At 34.0% G+C, this 22,210-nt stretch overlaps 1 protein-coding gene across 1 annotated transcript in view; it reads left to right on the plus strand.

The window, feature by feature from the left end:
* Positions 1–22,210, plus strand: part of CFAP47 (cilia and flagella associated protein 47) — a 362,418-nt gene that overhangs the window by 309,409 nt on the left and 30,799 nt on the right. The window contains exons 59-61 of the mRNA XM_062577000.1: positions 8,481–8,640; positions 9,319–9,413; positions 13,271–13,432. Of these exons, the coding sequence (XP_062432984.1) occupies positions 8,481–8,640; positions 9,319–9,413; positions 13,271–13,432 (417 nt within the window). The remainder of the gene's footprint in view (positions 1–8,480; positions 8,641–9,318; positions 9,414–13,270; positions 13,433–22,210) is intronic.

Here is a 22,210-nt window from a genome sequence, read left to right on the forward strand (position 1 = left end):
GTGTATATGCATACACACCATATACTTTTAAATGTATGTCTCAATTACACATGTAAGGTATATGAAAAGATTCATGCCACTAAAGTTCATTTGGTAATTTCATACATTAGAGATTTTCTGCTATATGAAATGGATTGATCTTCTGACTTTGTTTTCTTGATAGATGAGTAGCAGAATTCAGAGTGAGGTAACATCTGGATTCTAAAATGAAGCATGCAGAAACCAATGTTTTTTGCCTGCTAAGGACTCCGTCTTACATACTTCTTCCTGCTTTTCTATTCTTTAAGAGAAGTTTTGTAATAGTAGTAATACTAAGAAAGGGAAACAACCATCTCAAAACTTAAAGGAATACTCCCAATAGGCTGAAGTGTCAGTATTTCGTTTTCCTTGAGGAATGATTGTATATCTTTAATTTTGCCATCTATAGCTTTTGCTGAGGGAATGTGTCAGATCTCCAAATCTAATTTTGTTGTTAGACCTCTTCCTTTTGTGTAAAGACTAATGATCACGAAACTTAAAAAAATTAATTCTTTGGGTGCAGAAGACTACAATATTTTGTGCAAAGAAAGCAAAGCTTGAACAATCCGTAGATATGTATACTGTTGATGATTATATGTGTATACTATGGAAGGTACACAAATTCTTGATCCAATTTCATCATTTTTCTTCCTGAAGTAGCAAAAGAATAAACAAAATGCTAAAATGGAAATTCTGAAAATGTTACTTGAAAAATTTTAGAGTATTCTTTTGCCATTTTTGATTGAAGATAAACATATTTAAAGGATCAAAGATGTGGAGTGGGAAATTCATTGATCCCAATTATTTAATTGATTGAAGAGAAATGAAGTGGTCACTTGTTTGTTCTACCTCATTAAAAACAAGAGTACTGATAATGAAGAGCACTTCAGCAGAAGAAAGTAGGGACTGAAACTGGGTCAGTAGCCAAATGCAAAAAAGTACATCTTTAACAATGAGCTTAATCAACCCTGAGAACAATTTTCAAAAAAATGTGGAGGATTCATCATCATTGGAAACATCTAAATCATGAGGATCTGTTTTCTTTAATTATATTCTCTTGTTCAAGAGCAATATTGAAACTGAACTTTGATTTTTCAGAATGAATTCTAAGAAATCCTGTATATTTAGGTCACATTAGATGACCATAATGACTGTAATGTTTAGCAGTGAAAAAATGAAAAAAAGAACAATTTGCCACTGTTACTATTTTTTTAACTCTTCTTCATCACCTTTTCTAACTTTCTTTCCATCTTCTACCTGCCATATATCAGAAAATAAGCCTTTTAATTTTTTCTTTAAGTTGATACCAATGAGAGTTTGTGATTATCTGCTCACTGTCATCTTTGTACGTAAGGATGTCTTCCTCCACCTTTTCTTCAGTTGACACCTATGATAAACGGCTGTTGGGAAAAGCTTTTCCCCTACATTTGTTCAACTTCTGATTACAAGTCACTTATGCCTTGAGCTGCTTCACAGACTGTCCTCAACCATATGGAAATGTCCTACGTTTGAAGGCTGGCTGCTTCTCATTCTTCCACTCAGACATCCAAAGCCTGTCTCCTTTGTCAGTACTATTCCTAATCATCCTCATGCATGTTGAGTAATTTGGGTCCTTGATCCCTTCCAGAACATCTTAATTCCTGCTATTTAGTGTCATCTTCCCTCTATCTATTTTGGGATTTTTTTTATATACTATAGATTGCATTCCAGTAGTGACTGTGGCGATTTGTGTTTACAGTTTGGGACCCTGGCACCGTCCTGTGTTTACACTCTAGCAAACCATATTTTATTCTTGTGTCGTAGATAATTCAGTCTGCACAGATGTCTACTTTTTATCTCTGTATACTTCAGGTACTCTAAACCAAACCTGGCTGCTAGGCAATTGCTGTCATAACTAAACCAAGCTAAAATCAATTTATACCAAGACAAATGTCAATCAAATCCTGAGTGCCCTGTTAAGGCCACTACAAAGCCTTTTACTACTAATGGCAAGAAATATATATTTGACAGAAATATTGTTTTATGGGATAAGTCAAATTAATGGGCAAAAGTTACTTTTCAAGAGGGAAATTACCAACTTTGACTACCTTCTTCAGTACTGTGGACAAAAATGCAATGCAGAGCTCAGTTATGCCTTACTAGAGAGGCCTTGGAACCTAGAGTGGTGAAGAGTATAAATATTAAGATTATTAAAGCATGTAGCTCAGGATATACATATATGTGATTCACAGAGGAGAATAATAGCTAAACTTTCACCTCTGTCAAGGAAACAGCTTTGGAACAGGCAAAAGAGCTGAGTAATCACTGTATCTCATTCACGTAGGAGAGACTAAATCAGAGACTTGTATCTGTTTCAGTTACTGTCTGCTATATAAGGTGTGATACCTCTCCTGACAACTTGTAACAAACTGTACAATTTTTGGTTGAATATAAGAAGCAGAAGGATGTAACAGCACTAGCATCATTACGGATTTCAATTTTGATTAAAATCTGCCATAGCTTCAGAGCTTTACTGTGCCTTCGGAGATTGGACTGAGAGATACATATATTCAAGAGAAGTTTAAAATGAAAGTAAAAATATATCTGTCAAAAAAAATCAGATATTTGACATATGTCAAAAATTCAATTACGCTTGAACTGAAGCAATTACAGTTTTCTTTCAACCATGAACTCAAGATATTTTGGTGTGTGTTTGGATCTAGCAAAAGATTAGGTAAAGATGGGTGCTGTCATGGTCTATTTTACTTGCTAGTGCTTTATCTAAGGGCAAAGTGAATTTTCTCTGAGAGAAAGGATAAAGTTTGTTTGTTTTTCAGTTAGGCACCAAAAAGAAAATTACACTTGTTTATGAAGACTGTGACATTTTCTGAGTGGCTCTTGCACTTTCAAAAGAATTGTGTGGTTATTTTCTGTTTTTGTTAAGCTTTTAGGCAGGATATTAAGTGCTAATAGACTGGCTTTTGTCATATGCAGAATACAGTGAATTTACTGCAGTGGAGCATGAGAGAGGCTGAATGGGCTGTACTTTTCCCATTAGCACAATTAAGTAGAACATGTAAGCTCCTGTATCTAAAATATATGACTATCTATCCCTCCACTCACCTCCACAATTCTTCTCCATCCACAGTCTGTTTCTAGCCCTTCTTATATGCCAGTATTTCTCTTTGAAAATATGAGAAATGTATTTAAACATGAGCAGAAATAAGACAGAAAATTAGTTAATGCAGGAAAACTGATTTTTTACTTTTCTGTTTATGAGGTGCCACAAATGGAATAATTCAGAGAGAAGGAGTATTGATGCAGCTTTTACAGTGGTGATGTACAAGGCTTTTGCATTTTTTTCCTTTGATTGCAGTGTGTCTCCTGCTCTCTGTGACTCTGGATCGAGAACATTAATATGTTGCAGATATTTGGATTTTGGATGCCAGCTCAGAAAATTTTTAAACATAAAGTTGTCATCAGGGAAATAAGGATGATAAGCAATTTTCAAATGGATTGGATGATTAAAAGAAGATAGGATAGATTTACTCTCTATCAGGTTCTTGAAAAAAGAAAATGTAATTTTGGAAGAAAAACACAAGAGAAACTGCCAGTCTGCCTACAAGGTCTTAGAAAAATTGTTGACCACAGTATAATTAGAAAACCTTTCCCAGACTTATTGACTTATTCCTGATTTCTTCAAAAGTCTGGTCCCTCTGGCTTTTGTTTTTTGTTTTTTGTTTTTTGTTTTTTTTTTGGTCCTGCTACTTCTACCTTCTGTCTTCTTATTCCAACCTGTGTCTTATGTACTGTTCTGTACTGCTGCTTGATCTTTCTCTTTTTTGCTCTTCTCATCTCCCATAATTCAGATGTCTCTTTCCTAATGTGCTTGCTGATTGGATTTCTGTAAAGAGAGCTCAAAGTCCATCTTCACAGCACCTGTGGAGGGAAATCTAAAGGATATCCCTTGCTGCCAAGATGGATGCAAAAGATAGCAGCAGAGATGAAAATATCCTCAAACCTGGCATGTATATGAATGCTAGGCAATTTTTTTAGTTGGCAGCTCTGTAATAGCTGCCTAAATTTGCAGGTACCAAGATTTAGGAGATAAGGGATATGTTCTGTGGTAAACCACAGCTTAGGAGATTAGCTGTTTTCTATACTGTGTCAGAGTCCAGTGTGCTCTGACCAGGCTCATTTATATATTTCACACGTGAAGAGTGTAATGTTTAATATCAGATTTACTTATTTGAAGATACGTGATGTTACATGGGATTTTGAGTTAGTGGAGTGGTGCAGCGATATACTGAAATCACAATATAAGGGTAAGTAAGTTACCTGTAGCAGAATATAGCAGTTGCAATGTACAATAGCTGAATCACAATACAAAAGTGATTCCCATTACCAGTCTCTATAATATGCTTACTGCCACCACGGTGGGCGTCCCCAGTCTTTGCAAAGGAGTATGTGGCTTGAAAACAGTCCAAGCCCTGCTGCTTCAGCTTTTTTTGCAACAGCCATGGTCAGTCACACCGTAGGGTTTTCCCTGAGCTTCATGAGAACATCGGCCATGCCCATCTCCTCTGAGCCATCTTCCACTGGGGGGGTTTATTGATCAGCCACGTACTACTGCAGAACAGTCTTACATCAAAACAGATACTCAAATGTGATACGTTAGTAATGGGGACTCTGTACAGAAATACATTAAACATCCTAGGCGTTTTGAAAATTGTTGCTCATGTATCCTCAATAACAAAGTGAGATCTTCATGATCTCCGTCACCCCTCTATTTTAAAGGTTTCCCAGAGTTAAAGATCTTAAGTGCAGTTTTTCTTGTTTTGGTTCTCACCAAAGAAATGAATTACTTTAGTGAGAAACATTTTTTTTTTCCAGTGGTTTTAACTCCTGTAAGATAAGTTGTTACTTCACTTCTAATGGTAAATAAATGTACTAGATTTTCTTGTCAAAGTAATGTTTTTGATTTTGGCAGCAGCTGCTCTCTAGGCTATTAGTTAGAGAAGGCTAATTTTATAAATGCAAAGGAAAGTTGATGCTTGGCCTTTTAGACAGGCTTCATTTAAAAACCAAATAAATTACATTAAACAAAACAACAACATATTTAATTACTGGGCTCTGTTCTCAATCCATTTATTTTAATCTAAATAGCAAATGTTTAACTTGTATCCATTATTTAGTACCAGGAATAAATCATTCTAAATTAAATCCGTTAATGAAATAAACTAGAAAGTCTGCCAGAAGTATACAAAATTGTATAAAGGCAAGATTCATAAAACAGCAAACAAAGCTTATAAACACTCTGTATCTAATACATTCTGTTGTCTGCTTGTGATAGTGATGGTGTGAAGTCTTTTGGTTAAAGATTCGAACATCCATTTTCTCTTGTGCCATTCATTTCTTAAAGCAACTTCTTAAGGTTTTAACCAGTCATTTGTGCAACTACTTATGTAATTTAGTTTGCATATGCCTGGCTTTTTCAACTAAGGAAACTTTCAGACATGGGGTAAAAGATAATGCTAACTTGTGGTAGAAGAACATATCATTCTAGATATATAGTCATTGCAGACTACCTATGAAAGGAATCTCTCTGGCATCCTATCTACCTAAATACACTGTACTGAGAGAAAGAAAGTGATGATGTACACATTAATATGAAGAATGAGGCCAATTTTATCTTTATCATTTTACATTCTCTAATATTAGCTCTTTTACTTACTTTATTATATATGAGTTGAACAAACTTGTATTGCCTTATATTCCATTTTTTTGGTCCCAGACAGGAAGCCAAATAGGAGTTTTGACATAACGTATGTGCCGTGGGAAAGTATAAATTGGATCAAGTTGTATTTCTCTTAGGGATTTTGCTTTTCATGTATCAAGAAGACATAGGAGAGTGGGTGACCAATTATCTTTCCAGTTAACTTCAGGTATAGAAAGAACTATTCACACCTTTACTGACTTATGGCTCAAGACATAATAATATACTGCACCCCTCCCCAAATGTTTGCCTTGAGATAATAAATTTGTTTCATATCTTCTTCTGAGATACCAAAGTTGTTTATCTTGGAATATTCCTTGTATAAATAGATATCAGCTGTGATATAGTGAGATAATTGCCTTGCTCTTGCTGAGCAAACAAAGAGTTTCTCAAATGTATTTTTAAAAGCAGAAACAGGACAAATCATAATAATCTGTCAAGATGCCTGATGATCCTGATGATTTTAATCCTATTTACCTATTTAGACTGACAAAATTATAGTGCTGATATAGGAAAGCTAAGACACAGTGCTGCATTCTCTTGTTTTCTTGACTGGAATCCATAACAAGGGATGATGATCATGTTATATGGAAAAATGAAGAGGGATTTAAAACTCGTAGCAACCTCATTGGAAGCACTAAACAAACAAACAAACAAACAAAAACAAATCCTCCCTTAATAAGAATTGAGGCAGAAATGCTATGCATACTTTATTCAGCTCTTGGAATTGAGCACTGAAACAGTCACCTTGGAAGAGCTACTATAAAAAACCTTAGTCTTCATGTGTAAGACAGGCTTGCCTTTTCTAGCAGGTGAAAATAAATGAAAAATACACCTAGATGTAATTTTCTTTATGTATTTCAGTTGCTTACTGCATTGCTGGCAATATTTCACTCTCTACTGCCTCATATCAATCCTCCTTTACTGGATGAGTTCCTGCAGAAAGAATTAGCAAGCCTTTTGCAGCAGTAGCTACTGTGTATGAATATTCTGGAGCTTGCCATTTGCGGATTCTGAGGATAAGGGTAGAAAAGCAGAGCTGATTATACAGAGTTTTTTCTGAGCCTAATTTTAGCAGAGCCATCTGTGGTTTTAACTGACATTATTCTACACTGATAATTTTAATGGGGAAACTATCAACAAAAAAAATTGCTCTAAATGGTTCCCTGTCAGACTCTATGAGGCATGGCGAGCTCTGCCTCATCTCTCTTTTTCAATTAGTGGAATCTGAATTGAGTGCTGTTCTTCTGGGCAGAATCAACGGGAGGGCACTCTGAGGTGCTGCAAACCTAGCAGCAATGCATAAGGGAGACATCCTTTCTGCACAAAGCAAGCCTGTCATCAAATACCTGTGCAATACGAAAGATAACGTGGCTTAGACTGAGTTTCGGTGAGAGGATGTTGATTTCTTTCAAAGATATTGCAGGATATTTTTTTTGTTGTCATCACAGCTTGATCAGAGTGTCAGACTACCTGCTTTTAGGCATTTTCCAAAGTTACTTTAGAAGCAGCAAGTGTATTTTTCTCCATTTGTATTTCTTCCAAATAAAATCCTGGTTACAGTGACCCACAGCTTCATTACTTCAATTAAGTTTAGCTCACGCAGTGCTTATGCTCTGTAGAGCTGATAGAGAAATTACACAGAAGTGGTCCACCATGCAGTCCCAGTTGAACTGAGGCAGAGAATTTGAAATACACTCGTTTTTGTCATTACCTAATTCAGTTCTGAGTAGTCAAGTAGACTCATAGTCAAGTAGATGTTCATGATTAAAACTTTTTTGCAGGTAGAATTAAAGCTGCATCCCAAAGTATCTGTTCCACTGAATTTCAAGAATCTTTTTTGAAGCGAGGAGTTTGGTGGTGAAAAGACTGTAGGATCTGCTTGTTCTAGTTTTTGTAATTTTTCCATGACTTTGTTTCTGAAATGGCTGGGCCATGACCTGAGATAGATCTTGTGACATGTGGCAGTCTGGCAAACCATTGAAAAAAGGCCCTGGTAATGTAATGTTTCAGGTTACCTTAATTATAGACAATATAGAGGGTAGAGAGAGAGAGAGAGAGAGAGAGGAGAGGAGAAATTTTTAGAGTGAAGTCCATCAGAGGAGAAATGGTATCCAACCGACATAACTGGAGTAACACTAATACAGATTCTTTCAAGTGTATTTCAAGTATCTCTTCCTTTAACATGAAGTGCTGTTTTTGGATTGACCTTTTTTGTGCAGCATTACTTTCTTATGTTGCAACCAACCAGTGTTCAAAAATCATAACTTAGTGCCCAGAAAATCACAGGACTGATTTACACATAATATATGTGATCTCTGAATGTTAAAAATGGGACGTTCACTTAATCGTCTTCATTTGGTTTTGAGCCTTCAAATTCTTTTTTGGTCTCATTTCAAAATTCTCTCAATAAATATAATTCTAAAAGGGTTTTTGGTTTTGTTTTGATTTGCTTCCTTTTTTTTTTTTTTTTTTTTTAAATACCAAACAACACTTCATGTAAACTCCTGTCTTCCTGTCTTCAGAACTTTGAATAAAGAGGTACCTCATTACAGGAAGACAGGCTACATGCTACAGTAAAATGAGATTTGACTATATGAAATGTTAAATATTGTATCAAAAATAAAAAGGGAAATAGGCAAATAATATGATTTAAATCAATTTTCAAAACCTCCAAAATACCACGACAATCTGTTCTATCTTCCAGGAATTGCGTTAGCTCCAAAAGGAAGACTGGACATCCCAGTGTTATTCATACCGAATACAATGAAAATGTATGAAGCTCTGGTGATAATTCATGTAATGAGGGAGAATGGTGAAAACTGGCCTTATGAGGATTCTACTGAATTAAATAAAGACTTAAAGAGGTAATTTATCCTCATAAGAAAATAGAACAGTAGTTGACAATGCTCAAACCTATTGTCATTTTCCCCTTCAGATATTTGTAGCTCCCAAGTAGAATGATGTGTGATTTTGAGGACAAATATGAGTTTTTAATGTACCCTGCAAAGAATGCAGCTTTAAGGTGGATAATTCTATTTCAATATCTACCTTTTCTGTTTTTGAGTTAAAAAATGAAAGTATTAGCTGCCAATGCAGTTACAGATATAGAACAAATTAAGAGCACTTAGATGCCTCTAGTTTGTCAGTATAATTAGGCTAATAATTATTTACTGTTTCTCTTGTAGATATTTTTGTGTAATATATTACAAATATGTATTTGACTTTATTCTGATTCAACTTTGGCTCTAACATCACCTACATATAAATGAACTTTTCAGCTTGAACATGACATAAAGTAGAGCAGATCAGACCAAATATTCCCTATCCTAACAGAATAATATGGAAGACTCTAAACTCAGTGTTGTAAATTGCTGCTGTTCTGATTTTGGATTTTATTTCATATTTTGCTTAGCTGTGTTTAGCATTAAAGAACACAATAAAATGGAGACTCACCCCACCAACAACTCTTAAGTCTAGATTACTTTGGAAAAAAATTCTCAATAGTCTATCATGATGATACTCTTCACTTATTTTCCAAACAGTATTACTCTGGCAGAAAATGGGGGAATTCGGGGAATACGTTGGATCTACCCAGTTCATGGAATACCTGAAGCACCACAACAGAAATTAGTTTCAGGTAGGTAGTTATTGAAAAAAACATGAACAGTAAATTTAAGAAAACTAAATAGTTATTTGCATTGTCACCTGCTTGTTCACAAGATTTTGCAATAATTCTTTGCTGCAGTTCTAAAAAAAAGATAAAATCAGTTATTAATTTTTAAAGGAAGGTAGGTGAGGGAAAAGTGGTGAAATAGATGACTTGATCGTTTTAATACGAAGTCAGAGTATATTCAGAAAGCATGAGGTGAAGCACTAAGCTGGTTGCATGACTTACACTATTTTTCCAGATCACTTTGTCTGCAGCTTTCTATATTATACAAACCTGAATCCCCAGATGGTAGCATATAAGGTGTATTCACCAAATTAGTTTAATATGAAACTACCTTTGTATTTGAAAGAAAGTTGCTACTTATATTTTACAAGGCTTTTGGAATTAAAATCCTCTTTTCCAACCTACAAAGCAAATCTGTTACTTTGTTCTTATTGTAGATAAAAGGAATCAGGAGTGGTTAGAAATCTCAAAGCATATGTACTTCTGTGTCCCAGTTAATGCTGTAACAGAAAGTAAAATAAAAATTGAAAGTAAATCAAGAAAAAAAGACTGATGCAAAGCTGGATTTCTATTTAAGTGCCCAGAATACTCTTTCAGAGTGTTTAAATGACACATATATTGGATTAGATGTCCTCTGTTTTGCTCAGCCTTGAATTTTGCTCCTTAACCAAAAGCAGACTGTAGAAGAGTGTGAATAACAGTAAGTTTTCTGTCTATTACTAAGAAGTTGCACTACATGATGACTGACATTGATAGGATTTTTGTTGTTGCTTATTTTGGGGATAGTGCATGTTCATAGGCTTGATGCAACTATATTTTTAAGGCATAATATAATCCTAGAATTATACTTGATAGAAATTATGAACAGCTTTTTAAAACTAAGAGCTTAAAACTACAGATCGAGGTTTGCATGATAGACAATTTTATATCAACTTGTCTTTTGATGAGTGAATGTAATACCCTCCTGCACTAAATAGGTTAAAGTACAGGACTGACTTCTGGAAAACTAACTTCTAGAAAAAGATATTTTTACTGTCATTAATTTAGTTTGCTTAAGGACCTTTTACTTGCAGACAAATACCAATGATGTGATATTAATTAGACCTTTCATCTACTTAATTTCCACTTTAATAGATTAAAGAAATGAAGCAGAATATTATCGTGTGATCTACTGTTGCCCAAAATGGTAATTTTAAAGAGTCTCATTAGTATTAAAACATATATTATATATATATATATTGATGGGAAGGTTTGTGTTCTTATTTTAAAACTGTAATGTAATTTATCAGCAGCAGACTTTGAGCTCAATCTCTCTTTTATCAGTCTGTTGTTTTCCTTAGGTAGAGTGGGTATGAATTTGAACTGATAGCACTCATAAATTCCTTAAGTGACCTTACTGCTGCATATGGACGGAAACTTAAGTAATGTCCCATCTGAAGTAATTTTAAATTCCAAAATACTTCTTTAAAATAACATAATTAAACTGTAAGATATTTATGACTAATTCCATTATCCCTTTATGTTCAGTAAATGTTTATAATGCCTACAAGGAGCATTGCATTCATTTTGAATGCATATCTCTAGGGATCATCATCATCATGTTCATATTATATGTTGTTCTTTTTCTTTTCCTAAGGAAGTACTAGGTCTTTCATTGAAAAAATGAACGGGAAAGCTAATATACCTATATGTGAGAGTATTTATGAAACAGATTCCATTCCTGCCTTGAATCTTGTTGGTTCTCCATTATAAATTTACTTTTTAAAAATCACAGTTGTAAGACTGGAGTCCAGAACAAGTAATTTACAAGAAATCTACTTTGCTTTTAATAATGATCAAAATTGTATCATCATTTTTTTAATGTATTTGTTTTCATTTATTGAAATTGCCTGGAGGCTACAAGCTGTTATGTCAAAAACCAAAGCTGTTTTGCTAGTATATTAGGCAGTTCATCTTGAATGTCATTCTTATTTGCATCTTAATATACTTAAATGTCTAGAAGTCACTTGGCTTAGTATCTCATGGGACCAATTAAAATGATCAGTGGTCACAACCCATGTAGTACATATTAAATAGATTAAAACTTGGCTAGCTTATAGAAGTAATTACAAATGGAGAATCATCCAGGATAATTTTTTTCTTGTGGAGTCATAGAATAATTTTGGTTGGAAGGGACTGCTGGAGGTCATCTAATCCAACACCCTGCTTAAAGCAAATCTAATTAGATCAAGTTGCTCAGGGACTTGTCCTGTCAGATCCCACAGAGTTCTGATTTTTATCCATAAATATTACTTGGTCATTTTAAAAAAATTAGAGTGACTTCTGGTAGTAAGATGAGCTGTGGAATAGAAACTGATGAAGATGCAGCATGTTTACAGAGTGATCTGAAATACTTGATAAGCTGGGATGAAACAGGTAATGTGCATTTACTATTAAATGTAAGGCCGTACATCTGGGAAAAAAGATGCATTTTTAATTGTAACTAACTCTTTTCATGTAAATGTTTAGAAAAGAGCTATAGGAATTATTCAAAACCTATCAAATAGGAAAAGAAAAATTTAAAAAGGTCTGTTTTATTTTTAAGAGAGAGCAATGGAGTGACTTGATCATGATATGCAATCTGCTTTCAAAAACAATGATGGTGAAACAAGTTTTAGAACTAAAACTTGAAAAAAGTATGGTATAGAAATGAATGTTTCCTTATTCTTTTTCTGATGTTTTCTGAACATAGTAACTTACTAAGAGATGTATCTGGACCATTTATCATTAAATCTTGATACTAAGTTCAGAGTTAATTTGTAAAGAATCCCTGGGTATAATTCCATTGGCTGTTTTATTTAAAAATTCAAATTAGAAGTTCTGAACTTTTTCTTGCTTACTTAAATGTCTGTGATTATGAATCATTACTTACTGCCTTGTGGAAAGAAAAAATATCTAGCTTTTTAATAATAGAACAAATAATTTTGTGGTTTCAGAGGAATAATTTTGATGAAAATAATATGTAGACCTTGAAACTGAGAAGAATGTAATCAGCTCTTCTTTTTCAAGTTGATTTCAATACCGCTGGAAAATTCTAAGTCTTTTGTTTGGGAAAATGTATTTTCCTTTCAGTTCCAGAATATAATCTTCTCTTCTTCCCTTGACAACAACTACTGAAAAACCACAAACAATAACTATTGAAGTAGGCTTTATACAATCTAGTGTATAGGCAAAAAAACTAACTTCTAATGAAAAGGGACAGGTTTTAGAGGAAGCAAATTAAAACCAGTAACTGAATTGAACAAAACTCTGTTATGTTTTAAAGGGAAACTCAGATCAGAATGTTTTTTATTCTAGCATTGTTCTGTAAGATCTGAATTTTGAACAAAATTATTCTTGTATTAATAAATCAAAGAATAACTTAGTATTTTTCCCAATTTTAACTGTCATTTCTTGCATTTAACTTTTAAGTTCTTTCATTTCTTTGTTATTCTTTCAATGCGGCTTTCTCACTGATACATATCAAACTATACCATAATTTCTATTTGCAAATAAACTAAAATAAAGATATACATTTCATAATTGCAAAAAGGGAGAAATTTGCTAGTGGTTTGGGGAACCAACCGTAGAAAAAGACTTTCATTTGCTTAACAATATTTTCTACTACTTCACCAAAAGAACAAATAAAGGAAACTGTGAGATAAGAAAAATCTTTTCATCGTGTTGGTCCTTATTTAGAATTCCATCCTGCTTTAAGACCATTTCACTTCTATGTTTAGCTGTTTTGTTAAAATTATTTGCTGGCAATATTTTATAAAGAATGGATTCTTGCTTTTCTGTAGCTGTGGTACGCTGTCGAGCCAGGAATAGAATAGAAAAAAGAGTGGAAGTGCTGCTGACCGGTGTAGTTCCTGGAGCAACTGCTATGCCTGCTGCAAGAAATTCTGCAGTGGTTGATGCAAATAAGCCAGACAACATCCAAGACGAAGTTCAAGTCACTGATGGTAAGAGCTAATAGCTTGGATATCATACTGTTTCAGTAACGCTGCAAATACGATACAGGTACTTTACCAAATGTATTGTCAAGGCAAAGCTACATGCAGTTTAGAAAAATACTGCTAGAAAAATCCTTCTCTCATCCTGTATTTCTATTGCAAATATGAGAATTTCACATACTAGTATATCTGGAGTTACTTACTCTTTTTTTTTTTTTTTTAATCTTTTTTGGCTGTGAGGCTGGGACACATACTATTTCTTCTTTAAAAGGTAATAGACTGTACAAAGTCTGAAGTTAGCAAAAATATGTCTGTGTAAGCATTGCAGGAAGTATTTATCTGCAGGTTGTCCCTATTTGTAAGATGCATTCCACTAACAGGCCAATATCTGCAACAAAATGGATTGAAGGAGGCCTTGTTTGAAAGAAGCAATAAAGCTTTATAGAACGATAGCCTCCATTTAGTGTTAATCAGCTGAGGACACAGTGAAAATCAATTTCTTCAGCGATACATCAGCTTTTCATATTGTACCTCTTCTTGAAAGAGAATGGTGCAAGGTGTAAGTAGTAAGAAAAGAGTGCTTGTTACTGCTGAATCCATGTTACTTCTGTTAACACGTGTTTATTAACAGGCATAGTTACTGCAACAAATTATGCAACACCACATTTTTATCTTCCCAAATGATTGCACTCCCAAAATTTAACCCACATTTGATAGTAGGTGCAAAGTCATCCTACTTGATAAAAAAAAATATAATTTTAAAAATTATGGTGCGTGACATGAGACATCCTAATGTATATTTAATAAAGCTTTAAATGAGAGGAAGAGTTATTTCACCAATCCTCCAACTTTCTTGAGGATATAATGCACTGTAAGGCCGTGAGAGATACATTTACAGAAGTTGCTCTGATTGCAGTCCGTTACTTAGGCATTCAGTCCAAGAGCCACAGAAACTAGGCTTTTGTGTCTTATTTTTGGCACCTGAGTCAGCTTCAGAACCTGGCATGCCAGATGTTTTACAGTAATGCCATGTTCCAGAAACTCCTATGCCAGATAACTGTGTTGTAATTCATACTGCAAATTTGTGAAATGTAAATCAGCATGCATTCCATCCTTCCTATAGGGCTGATTTTTATGCATCCTCCCTCTCTCCACCCCCACTCAACAGCATGGTCTTGTATCTGCGATCGTTGTCCAGCTCTTCTGATGGAGTTTTTAAATATAGAACAGGATATGAGGCTGAACTGTCAGTAAGATCATGCATGGAATATATTTGCCAATCTATACGATCTAAGTAATTACTTAGTTAATCTACATATTTGCGCTTATTGCAGTGTCAAAGTTAACATGTCTGGGTGTATTGTAGTTTTTTATTCCCATATTACAAGGTAATAGTGAGCAGGCTAGTAAAATAAGGAAGGTATGAAGAGCTCAATAAACATTCTTGCCTCTTTGGAGAACCATAAATATTACCATGCAATTTTATTTAGCCTTGTAAGAACAGCTTTGTTTCAAAATACATGCAGCCATTTTTATTAGTATGCTGGAGTAGCTGGCTTAGCAGTTTATTATGTTGTCATATATGAATATGCCATGTTAAATATACTTGAGTTATTTCCCTCCAAAACAGTGGCATCAGAATTGGCAAGAGTAACATGCATTCAGGAAGTTGAGACAGCATTTTGAAAGACTTGCAGATCTTTGATGAGTAGTGCTTGTTTTATTCATGAGAATGCTAGTTCATGTTTATTAACACTGGCTTCTGCACATACTGCAAGACATTGATTTGGGATATTGCATTTTTTTCAGGCAAGACATATGGTAATGAAATGCTTGACACCATCGGTACTAAGATCATTTATATTTCTGTTGCTTTTCAGGGTTGTCAATGACATTGTAGTGTCATTATTAGAAGAATTTGATGCCTGTTAGGTATCAAATTTAATAGTGCTATCTGAACATTCTGCAGCCTACTAGTAATAGCGTAAATAAAAGTATAAAGGTCTAAGATAACAGCTTGGCAAGCTGTTTTTCATTTTTTTTCTCTTCTGAAAGAGTGATTCATCAGAGAGTATGTGATGTATAGTAAGTAGTTTTTATAGCCAAAGATAAATGATGATAATTACTGGCAGATCAGATTTAAACAGCTACTACTGTGCTTCAGTATTTAAATTATTTGGACTAGAATAAACCCCTGGGAAATCTTCAAGCATGTCCTTTACATTAAAAGAATTCATTATAGTCCATTCCAGAAGATTTTGTTTGAAACAAAAAGTTATTATAATTTCTTAAGAAAGAAGGGACAGTCTAAATATTGTATAGCTAAGATGACATAATTTGTTGTTCAGAAAAAGCAATGTTCAGAGATCCAACAGATTAAATGATTAAAGTTTAGGGCATAATAAATATAATACAGTCCATTTAAAATAATTTTCAATTGTATTAAATATGTGTTTTTATTTTAATATACCATATGTTTGTTTTTAGGCTGTTTTCTTAAATATTACTCTCTAATGATATTTTTTTCAGTTAAACAATTTGTCAAAAGAAGTGTGATGGTTGTTCTTTAATAAGATAGTTCTTTTTAGTTTACTTTAAACATCAACAGAAAATATAGAAATCTTTGATTTTTCCAAAATATTGTAAGAAAAATATCATTCACAACTTATCAATTATATTTGACTGCAATTCATGAGTTTCTAAGCAGCCAAACTTGACCATGTTGAGAGCATGTGGAGTATGCAGCCAGAGAGTATTTCTGATTTGATGAAATACAATAATCAGTCCTATTCTGTCTCTGTCCCTTTTACTTGTTTCAGTTTACATAAGCCAATGATAAGGGTTGATTGATTGTAATTAATTTCCTTAATCCTGATTAATTCCTGTTTTTTTCTCCAAAAACTGGTCTTAGTTCATTGGTACCAGATTCTTATTTCTGGAAAGACTTCATGTGAATTATTATTTTGGGAGAACAGTGCTATTCAGATTCTTGCAGTTAGCACAGATAATCAATCTTTATGTTATGTGAAATTTTTGCAGGTATGCTGATCTCTGACTGATCAGATGGACAGTTCAATTGCACCTAGTGCTTAAATAACATTTACAGTTATGCTAATCCATACTGTACATTGGCATACATGATGCACAGTGCATCCATACCCTCTGTTTCACCTTCAACAAAAACAATCTGCCCATTTTATACAGTTTTTTGACAATTATCTAACATTCATAAATTCCTGAAGTACTGAAACTCATCAGAAATCCTCTATTTTTTTAACCCCGTTAAAATAGCTTTCTTTGAGGCATTAATGAATGTTGTGAAGGAAGGAGAATGGTGGGGAAGGAAAAGAACAGCTCCAAACACATGCTAAAAGCTATTCCCTTGCTCAGCAAGTTCTCACATTAGTCAGTGATTTGGACTCCACTAAATGCCACTTTGGTGTAATGGGGTCTGGATCAGAAGGTTCACCTTTAAGAAATAAGTTCACTAAAACGGATAAAACTGAAGAAATCTTATCAGTGTGAGTTATAAAAGTGCCCCTATAGATGGAAATAAAATATTCTTATAGACCTACCTCTCATCCAGAGAGGTTCTAATCTAATTATTGATAAAGTGTGGCAGGTGAATATGGAAAACAATATGAAGAGGATAATAATGATGGAGGTGGCTCTCTGTATAACTTAAACTCCCTTGCTATTGTCAGAATCACTCTGGAATTATTTTTCAAGTGGTCTTTGAGAATAAGAAAATTATAGCTTTATAAGTGGGATTGTAGATGAGTTTTTTTTACTTTGTGAGGAATAGAGTAGAACAAAGAACAAATAAGCTCTTGTTTTGGGTTAACGGTGAATGGCAAAATGGAAGTGTTGACAAGGGGTGAAGCACCAGATGGTAGGAAGAGTTACTGTGTTATGAATTACTTTGTTAAAGGTGGCAAGTTTGAACTTGTACTGGAAAGCAGGGAACTAGCAGAAGTCCAAGAACAAAACAAAAGAATAGAAATGATAGCCCAGATGGAATATTTTAGTAGTTACATAATTTAGTAGTTATATACTTTACAATTGGCTTCATGTTTCTTTATGAGTGAAACATGGGAGCAACTTGATGGGTTAGAAAAAATAACCATTTTTTCTTTCTGAAGGAAGAGACTAATCTCACCTGCTTAAGTTCAAGTGGGCAGCACTTAGTTGACAAGATGAAAAATAAAGCACTGTAAAGAATTCCTTAAATGAAAATGAAATAATTACAGTAGATCTGGTAGATAAACCAATAGAGATTTTTGAATGTCCTATTCTTGTGTGTTAGAAGCAAAATATATAAACACTAAGTTTATATTATTTCCTTTCCTGAACTGTGATATGCACAGGCATTCTGATGAAAACTTCAGACAGGACTTTATTTATTCAATGATGATGTAGGTTAGCACATGAGCTTAACTTTCTACCCAAGGATATTGCTTTAGTTAAGTGAAAAACGAACAATTTAGCACATTTTTTGTCTCACAAGTAGCCACATGTCCCTCCTCTGGATTAGCTATAGTAATAATAACAAATCCTGAAAAGGAGCTCTTGAATTACAAGCAAACAGAATTTGGGAGCACAAATCAGTGCTTATGGTTCTGTTTACAGGACAAATCACTCAGCGTTTCTGTTTCCTTACCATTTTTTAAATGTTAAACTCTGCAAGCCTTAAAAATGAGAATCATCAGTATGCAAATTAAAATTAGTTTCTAACACCTATGCAAAATTATATTCAGTTAAAATATTCAGCATCACTTACAGGAAACCAGATCAATTATAAGCTAATCTGAAGTTATTTATTCACCTTCACACAATAGCTCGAAAACAAAATCAGAAGTAATTCAATTCTTCTTAATGCTACTTTCAGTATGATGTGCATCCAGGAGAAATAAAAGACCAAAAGAACTGAGTAGCTAACCCAACATAACACATCTTTGAAACAGGGTTGCACAGTTGGGTGGCTGTATTAAATGTTAGTGGCTAAGGGAAAATTAGGCAATATACTTTGCTGCAAGAATCCGTGCCTTACTTATTGTATTACTACTTATATTATTGTATTGTTGCCAAAGTTCCGTTTCTCTCATTTCCTTTTTACTGAGCTGGATGATAATGAATCTTTACCTCTATAGCATGGATTCAGTTCCCTACACGCTTGGTTTGTCAAGATATTTTGGAAAAGCTTCTGGAGGTCAAAACTATAGGCAACACAGTTCACCATGCTCTTAGTTGTGCTTCTGCAATATCGTATCGCACTGTAGTGATGCATCTGTATAAATTTGAACTAATTTAGGATTTAGCCCATTAATTATGGGGCATCAACATAGCAGAGCTAATCTAAGCCCAGGAAACATGAACTTTGTAGGTTTTCCAGAAGAACAAAGGATCAATCAGTACTCTCCTTGTCTAAATATCTCATCTGTATCTGCATGCTTTTCATCTTAGAAAAGCAAGCAGGAGGCATTATATTCCTAAATTTGCTGTAGACAAAGTGCCTGACAGTCTCTGTAATAACAAATACATGCACACCTAGAACTACTCTGTCCCAGATGCTTTTCTGTTTCCAAGTTATTGCATTGTATTTTTGTAGCTCTGCTAAATGCTAATTTCAAATTGACTTATAATGGAATTTCTTTATCAAGTCGATTCTTTGCCTATATTTTCTTGTCTCTGAATTCACACTGTTCAGATGTTGTTGTTGTTAGAGAAAATAGAGTTATACACTTCAGAGATTTCCTTCAGCTCTCCCATATTGCTCATTTCCAAACTGAGCATGAGGCAAAAAGGAAAAAACAAAACTTCCCCAGTCATTATGGAGAATGTGTACCACATTAGGTTTCTGTAAATATAAGTGCATTGTGCCTGTAGTTCTGGCACTCTTAGGAGTAAGTTGATTTGAAGATTTGAAGACCTATCTAGCCATTAAAATTATCAAGATGAATGACTAAATATCATATAGTGTTATAGAATCATCATAGGACACAGAATCAAATTGCTCCCCTGAATCACTGCTTTTTCTTCCAGCTAGTTTGGAAAGACAGCAGTGGAACTTTAAACTAATTTTACTAAACAAGCTTATTATTACTTTTGAATAGTTTTTTTTATTGATTTATATCTAAAAAAATAACACAAATGGATTTATTTTCCTTCTATTCATTATAGATTTCTTCCCCATCAAAAATACTGCAGGCTTTGGCAAGAGCCAAAGGAAATGAAATTTTAGGATCCATGATGTAATGGAGAGGTTTTTAGAATCACCATTTTGCATGCCTAATGTCTCCCAGTTTAGATACCTACATCCTGTTGTGGTTTTGGTTCTAAGTTTACAGTAACTTAGTAGCAGTTTGCTCAAAAAGTGCCTCAGAAGCCCATGAAAAGCCCTGTCAGTATCTGCAGGGAGTTCTTCTTATATGAGTTCAGGAGTTTGATACCAGGTTTTGTAAAAGTCTGCATCCTGGATTTGGCTTTGCAGAAACCATAGTATTCATTACTGCTTTGCCCAAAGAAGAGAAACTCTTGCTGCTCTTCATGACCAGAGATACTGAGAACTCGAGTCATCGTCCCTCTTCCGCCTTGGAGGACTGCAATCCAAACCTCCCGTGAGACTACTGCTGTCTTATAGTAGAGACATTTATACTCCCCCTTTGTTCAAGTTGTTCTACCTTACATATAACTTTAAATTTAACTATTTGGATAAGAAAAAGGAAGTAAATAAACATGACTCTAGTGATTAGGCAGTGCATTCCAGTCTCTGTGCTAAGGCTGTATTTATTAAAACGTCACAGGATAACAAAAGTATGTCTCTTTAATAGACCACAGTATAGTTTAGAAATATCCAAGACATGCTTACAAATGCTAGTAAAGCTACGAGAAACAATAGAGAGTTCCATGTGAATAAATTCACTTATTTTGCTTAATTTTCAATGGAAACCAGTATGTGATCATCTAAGAAAAGATTATGTCATAATGCAGATATCAGAATTGAAATATTATCAGGAAACTTATAAATAATTTAAGTTATTTTGATTTGAAAGACATGATTTAAGACATAGATTCTCTCTGTCTCGTTTATAAGAATAATTCATTTATAATACCATCTAAGAAATGCTTGTTAGGGAAATTTGTCTTTTCTCCATATCTGCTTATAAGTTAGAAGTACAGAAAATCCCTCCACCTGGCGATTGCAGGTTTGTATGACCTATTTTACTTGTGTAGCTTATTTACTTCGTGAATTTGCAGATGTATTGAGTCGGTGATTCTGAATATATACAACCAAGTTTTCAAAACACAAAAATCCATTTCTGTATGAGAAAATCCTCAGACTAAAGTTCTTTAATCTTTGGTCCCACAGGCTTATTTGTCTAGCGATTTAGATTAAGATACAGGGAAACAGCATAAGCTGGGTTGACATCTTTGTCATCTACACTTCTAAAAATATACAACTACTATAAATACCCCTAACCACAACAGTTCCTGGTCCCTAACTCCCTATTTCAAGTGATGGCCATGAATCAAGAGATATATAGCAAATGAAAAAGAATAGCATACTTCTTATATATCCTCAAAAACAAAATAAATCAAGACATTACAATACACATGTTCCCATCTCACATCTCCCTTCCTAAAATCCCTCACAAAATAGACGCAGTTATCATTGTGTCTGAGAGGCAACCAGATTCTGATCAGTCTGGGCAGTCTAATCTGTGAAAAGAAAACTTGTAATGTAATTGCAAGTGAGGATTAGCTCAACAGCTCGTATGGTAGTTTCAGCTTCTGGAAATATTGCATCCTGTAGCTGACACACTTGGTAGATGTAAAAGTACCTTTAAAATTGATAGCAAAAATCCTTTTGCTACACATAGGCTGTGTTATTCAAATATTGTGTCTTTCAGTGTTTTTTGTTATTAAAAAATATTGGATTTGTTTGTGTCAGTTCTTCAGAATTTCAAAGGGCAAATAGACTGTACTCAATATAGGAATATTTTAAATATCAGTGCTTTATGACTTGCTAAAAAACTAGAAATTTTCAGCCTTTGCTGAGTAAGAGCTGCATCTCAGTACAGTTTAATATGCTCTGATTTTTAACAGCAATCAGCAGAAGTGTGCCTTGTCTGCTCAAAATTGTTTGAGTCTAAGGGTGATCAGGAAGATTGATGACAGTTCTATTTTTACACTCAAGTTACAAGACAAACGATAAAAGTAGTCAGAAAGCATTTTCTCTTGGAAAAGCTATTTTGAATGTATTTATTTTATCTCTATTAGTTCAGCAAAACTGCGTGTACATTGCATGAACACAGCTGATTTACAAAGTTATATATCAGTGATGCTTAGAGGTGTGACCAAAGCTTACAAAAACTTGAACTGTATTAATAAATATAATCTGCAATATTTTGTGTTCCTAGACATAAAATATTTTATAATTGCATGTAACCTTAATAAATAACTCTGGAGGAGCTTGAATATCTATATCCATAATTACTCATATTTAGTAAGACAAATTATGTTTGTGTGATCCATAGTATTTCAAGATTGCTCTGTTCCTGGATGGAAAGTATTTTATAATTATACATATAACCCTAAAAAGGAAATGTGAAGGAATTTAAGTAGCTAATGATGGGCTAAATCTATTTGTCCTTGGCATTTGTAAAGTCACATTAATTCAGCATAGAGTCACATTTTAACTGGTAGGTGATAAGTTCCATGACTGGAAATGATATGTTTCAAAATATGGGAAAGAGTGTTTTCTCTGCCAGAGAACTGTATCTGACA

Source organism: Rhea pennata, chromosome 1 (genome assembly GCF_028389875.1).
Source record: "Rhea pennata isolate bPtePen1 chromosome 1, bPtePen1.pri, whole genome shotgun sequence".
NCBI classification, from domain to species: Eukaryota; Metazoa; Chordata; class Aves; order Rheiformes; family Rheidae; genus Rhea; species Rhea pennata.